This window comes from Numida meleagris, chromosome 9, assembly GCF_002078875.1.
Source record: "Numida meleagris isolate 19003 breed g44 Domestic line chromosome 9, NumMel1.0, whole genome shotgun sequence".
In the NCBI taxonomy this organism is placed as follows: Eukaryota; Metazoa; Chordata; class Aves; order Galliformes; family Numididae; genus Numida; species Numida meleagris.
Window position 1 is genome coordinate 2,908,937 of NC_034417.1, and position 5,557 is coordinate 2,914,493.

Sequence of the window (5,557 nt, forward strand, 5' to 3'; positions counted from 1 at the left end):
CCCTCAAGGCAGTGCATAGCCAGGCATTACTGAGGAAATAAACACACTCATCTCTATTCTTCTTAAAGTTTATTCCATAATAAAAAATAGAACATGAAAGAAAGAGTGTTCAAGAATTAGAGGAATTATTGGTCAATATAAGGAACAGAAAACTAATTATCTTAATGATGATGAAGGACCTGGTTCAGCAAAAGTAATTCCGTGTTCTCCCACGGCATATTTGTAGGCTTTGAAAAAACAGAAAACTAGATTACCTTTTACTGAAGCAGGTCCTATACTATTTTCAGAACACTTGACTTCAAATTCTATTTATCCTTCTCTTTTTGTTCTTTTTCCTTCTTTTCACGTTCAGCTTTTGCTTCTTCCTCCTCATGCTGTTTTATCAACTGCTCCACCTCCTTTTGCTTCAGAACCCTTATTACTGTCTTTCCATTCTCTCTTGTCAGCGTTGCAATTTCAACTGAAACACAAGGAACAGACAGTGGCATTACATACCGTCCGTTTGAAAGGGTCATCATCTGAAGGGTCAATTTGTTTGCTACAATTGACAGTGAAGCAGAAGGTTCTTGTCCTGCCTCTATCTAAAAAACAAAGCCCGATGGGAGACCCAGATGGCAGCAGCCCTCTTCTGCAGCAGCATGCACCACTTTGTTAACACCTCGCCAGCGGTTCTGGCACCAGGAATGGAGCCACTTCTGCTGCTGCACCACTGAGGCCTGGCCAAAGCATGGTCGAGCACCTGGAGCTGACCAAAGCAGATCATCCTTACCCAAGCCAACTGCACGCTACTTAGCAAGGATCGCCAAAAACTGACTTGTCAAAATATTTTGTTACATGAGCACTAAAACCCAATAAACCACATCTGAAGTATATGAATTCACAACGTTCTGTTTTTTAATATACATATATTTTTAAGTCATCCAGTATTTGAGAACTGCTTACCTTTCTCTGCAGAAAGTTTGCTGACATCCATAGTCTTATTTAGAACCTTAATGGCTAATGCAAGCGCAGTCTTTAAGGTCATTTCTCCTTCTTTGTAGTCTTGTTTCAGCATTGACACAGCTGCCTACAAATTTCACAGAAATTTAAATAGTATCATTGGGCAATCAAACAAAAAGTTTTTTGCCAGATAATATCAAAACATGAGTAATAGTGTTTCTACAGTTATCCATTCCTGCTCTGCACTCATAATCAACAACTCAGTTGAATTACTACAATTTATATAGTTTTGTGCAATTTATATAGTTTTGGTTTGCTTTACTTTCTGAGAGAGAAACATAAAAACAACTTACGGCGCTGTTATTGCCAATGCACGTAGCTTTCCATCCTCCATAATTTCCACTAGGATCACTTTGATACAGCTGAAATCCATAATGCTTATCCCAACCGATATACAGCAATGAAACACCAAAAGGACGTTTTCCTGTTGGAAAGAAGGCCATTAGTAACCTAGATTTAGTAACAAGACTGGTCATGAGTGACAATTACTTTCTCTGATTTCCTTTGTCACATCCATTCCTGTGAATTAGGATTTAACAGGCTGTTCTGCACTTCTGTTACTTGAGATAAGCATTATGGCATTTCTTGCTAAGTCATGAGGGGATGGGGGGCAGGGAGAACTAGCAGAGATTTATTTCATTTAATCCTAGCAGCTTATCTCTGTCTCCAAAAATTGGAATTTATCATTTCAGGACTTTAAATCAAAACTCAGCATTTAAACGACGTAGTGGTTATTAAAGCATTTAACTTCTAAGAGTCACTCAGACACAAGTATATTAAAAGGTCATTCTTTCACAATGCGCATACACAAAATATCAGAATCATCAGTTCATTTACTGAGGAGCACTTCTTTCAACAGCATTTTCTAATGTGTTATTCGATCCACAGAAATTCTATTTTTCCAGGTTTTACAGTATTGATACCCTACTACACATAGCAGAAGAACTTTATTGGCAATTCACTATGATGGCTGGGCCAAGAATTTCAAAAGGTTACAGAGCAAACAATTCTCTGCTGGTCCTTCTGAAGGCACTCACTAAACCCTAGGGCACTCAAAGCACTCTAAGCAATGGGCCTGAACCTGGGCCATCAATTTCTCAGCGACTAAAAAGTAGTATCTTCAGCAGCACATCAAAAGTTTGTAACTATGACAGTCTATTCTCCTCTTAAATTTAGCCACTGTTTTTTCTCAGTGTAACTTGTTACAGAAGAATACTGTAAAACCCTTCAGAGACTGGGATGCTTCAAATTATCTAACAGAATCTTCTAGACACTTAAAACCACTACGATTCATTGCACTTCCTTACCTCCAAATTGTGTATAAGCCTGTTTGATATCACATAGCGCCGTTACCAATTGCTCACAAGGAATGGGCTCTTGATACTGTAACAAATACCTAGTAGGAAAGACAAGAGTTCTCAAAATCTGTTTTGTTGCCAATATCCTGCTACCACATGAACAAGTTTCTAAGTTGAAGTCTCTCTGATTGGTTTTATTTTTTTTTTTAAATCTAACTGTACTAAGTGCATGTTCATACTGATTTAATACACAGAGCTGAATCCAACCTCGGAATTAAGCAAAACCCTGTAACCACCAGCCAACCTACCTCTGTGCAATCAGTCTCAGCTCATTTGTTAGAACATTGGCATCTGAAGTTATTCCTGCAACGCTGCAAGCCATATCCCTGCAAGATGAACGTATGAATTAATTGGATTCCTATCAGTCTCCAAGAAATAGTCACATCTTCATACAAGACTCCAAACATATATATACCAACCGTTGGGCTTCTGTGATCCAAACTACACAGCTGCCAGGTAGAACAGACTGATAAGCACTTACATCAAGAGTACATCAATCCTACACAACCATATTGCAAGAGCAGAGGCAGGCAGCAGGAAACGAGCAGCTCAGCATGTCAGATGTTAACATGGTTCTGAGGACTGCACCAAAGATGGTTAACAATGTTGATGAGATGCCCATACCCTCACAAGAGGCACCAGCTACACAGCAGGACCTAGCTAGAGGCCACCCGCCGGCCACACCAGAACCCTAATGCAATCTGCTGACACACTGCGTTCACATGAAGGTAACCCAGTGATTCCAGTGAATAGAAAACTGACTGCTTTAGCTGAAAATACATCTTCATTTTCATTGATTGTTTCCTTAGCTCTTAACTGAGCAGATTTTTGCCAAATCTCATATTGCTATAGAACTTCCACTACGCAGGCAATAACTCACATTGTTTATCTTAGCAATGTCTCAAAAGACAGAAGACCTGGCCTAGGCAGCTACTTCAGTGCACTTCTGTGTTGTCCTGAAAGCAGCTGGGACTGTAGGAAGTACTGGATTTTGAAGGAAGCGATGTCAGAATGGAAGCCTGATGGGTGAAAACCAACTTGTGTTTCATACGCACATTACAGCAAGGCTGAAACTCCGCCTCTCCAACAGAGAATACAGTGTAACACTGACATTGCACGTTTAAGGTTTGGAGAGCTAAAAAGGTCAAAGCAGTGACATACAACACCTCTGCTACAGCACATCTGCAAAGAAAACTGAGGCAGGTTTTATCCAATTTGTTTTGTTCTCTTTGAATCACACAAGGAAAAAAAAGACTTAAAAAAGGGAATGCTGATACAGTGCTCTGACTTGTGCATTCTCTTATTTCCCTCCTCTTGACAGATTGTAAACTGAGAACTCCCAATTTAATAGTGATGCAATATGTCACCTTGTATGGCTAAGTAACAACAGGTTATTACACATTGGAAGTTCTCTTCAGAAATAAAAATGGGATGCTTCATCAGAAGAATTACTGAAGCGAATAACGACAAAAGAGTCATGCATGCCTAGAACAGTGAATAAAATTAATACAATCCCTCCAAACAAAATAAGTCCAGGTTCAATGCTAAAATGCTTGTACATCAACAGCACTTTGTCATGGGTAGCACCAGCAGACATCCAATCATCATTTCAACTTACTCATTAAGTTTGTAGATTTTTTCCGAGAAAAAAACTTCATCGAGGAGCTTATGAATGTTGCGTCTCTCTGCAGCCAGCAGAACGCCGTCGTTGGCCAGGATGCCCAAGCAAGTACCTGCATGTCCAATTGCTTCCATGGCATACTCAACCTGGTACAAGCGACCTAGGAAGCGATTTACACCACCTCATCAATAAGGCAGCACTGAATGAGACTACATACGAGGAAAGATGAATTTGCAAGAATTACACAGATGCTCATTTTGCAACTTAGGACTAGTTCCTCAGGCTGTCACCAGCAAATGAATTTTTTGAAACAGAGGATGGAATCAGAAAAAGAAAAATGCACAAATTTGATAAGGTAATCCTGGGCACAGTTAGTGTGGGGAAAAAAAAGAGTTTCTTTAACGAGAAGAAAAAATAATAACCTAAAGAGCAGATCTACTTCAGTAGAGAGAGACAAAATGGGTTTTGAAGGACCAAGTAAATGATTTATACTGGACAGAGCCTGTCTCTTTTAAGAAAGAAGAAAATGACTTACAAGTGCTCGCTTCAGCATGTGTAAGCGTAACAAGATCATAGCAGCAGTAACAAAACAGTAACAAAATCCACCCATAATCAAAGAAAAGGGGAAGGGTGATGATTTATTAAGATACTTTAAAAAAAATGGCAGTGTAAGTTGGTGTGAACGCACAGATGTGACTGGGCATGGTCACACCGACACCAGGATCAGAAGAACAGGAAAGCTCCGCTCCGGGGTACACACACAGCTACTTCTGACACGTGAATATGGGCATAACTCGTACAGGGACGGACACACGCAACCATCAACCAACCGCCCTCGGCACGTACAGCTGTGTTATGTTTGAGAAGCGGGATGGAACACGCACGGTTTAATTAGAAGTGTAGGGTCAAGAAGTACCTTCTGGAGAAAATATGGTGGTTCTGGAGTCATATCTTCGAGACTGCAAGAAGCAACAGCTCGTTAAGTACCGTCACCCCCTGCCAGAACACAGCATTCTAAGACGAGCAGAGCTCGGAGGCGCGCACAAAACCCGCCTCGTGCTGAGGGGGGAAGGCCGGTACCGCCCGGCCGGGCCCTGCCCGGAGCCGCCCCCCCCCGCGCACCGCCCCCGCGGCCCCTCCCGGCGCGGCCACTCACCATGGTGCCGGAGCGGCGGGGGAGCGGGCCTGCAAAAAAACACAGCGCGTTATCTGCGGCGGGGCGTCCCCACACGGCTCCCGGCCCCCGCCTCCCGCCCAGGGCGCTCCAAGCCCGGAGTGCGGAGTCATCCTCGCAGTGGCGGTGGGAGAACCAAGGCCTCACTGCCTCACTGCCTCAGCGCCCGTCCCGCTCCCCGTTCCCCGCTCCCCACTCCCCACTGCCTAATTCCCGCCCGTCCTCCCTCCCTCCCTTCCTCACTCACAGCAGGCAGGGAAAACGCGCGATGTGCCGGAGGGGCAGCCGGCAGGAAGCACCGGGCGCTACGGCCGCTCCCACACCTGCACGGCGGCGTCGGAAATGGCCGCCGCGCCTGCGCGGTGCGTGCGCCGGCCCGGGGCGGGGCTCCGGCGCGTGCCCTCA

General features: G+C 43.8%; 1 protein-coding gene across 1 annotated transcript; it reads right to left on the reverse strand.

The window, feature by feature from the left end:
• On the reverse strand, positions 55 to 5,512 carry PSMA4 (proteasome subunit alpha 4). Its single transcript, XM_021406874.1, has 9 exons — positions 5,400 to 5,512; positions 5,135 to 5,163; positions 4,895 to 4,937; positions 3,976 to 4,138; positions 2,606 to 2,683; positions 2,307 to 2,395; positions 1,293 to 1,423; positions 943 to 1,066; positions 55 to 460 (listed from the first exon to the last, which is right to left on the reverse strand). Exons 2-9 carry the CDS (start codon positions 5,135 to 5,137, stop codon positions 306 to 308), a joined length of 786 nt encoding a protein of 261 aa, XP_021262549.1. The 5' UTR covers positions 5,138 to 5,163; positions 5,400 to 5,512; the 3' UTR covers positions 55 to 305.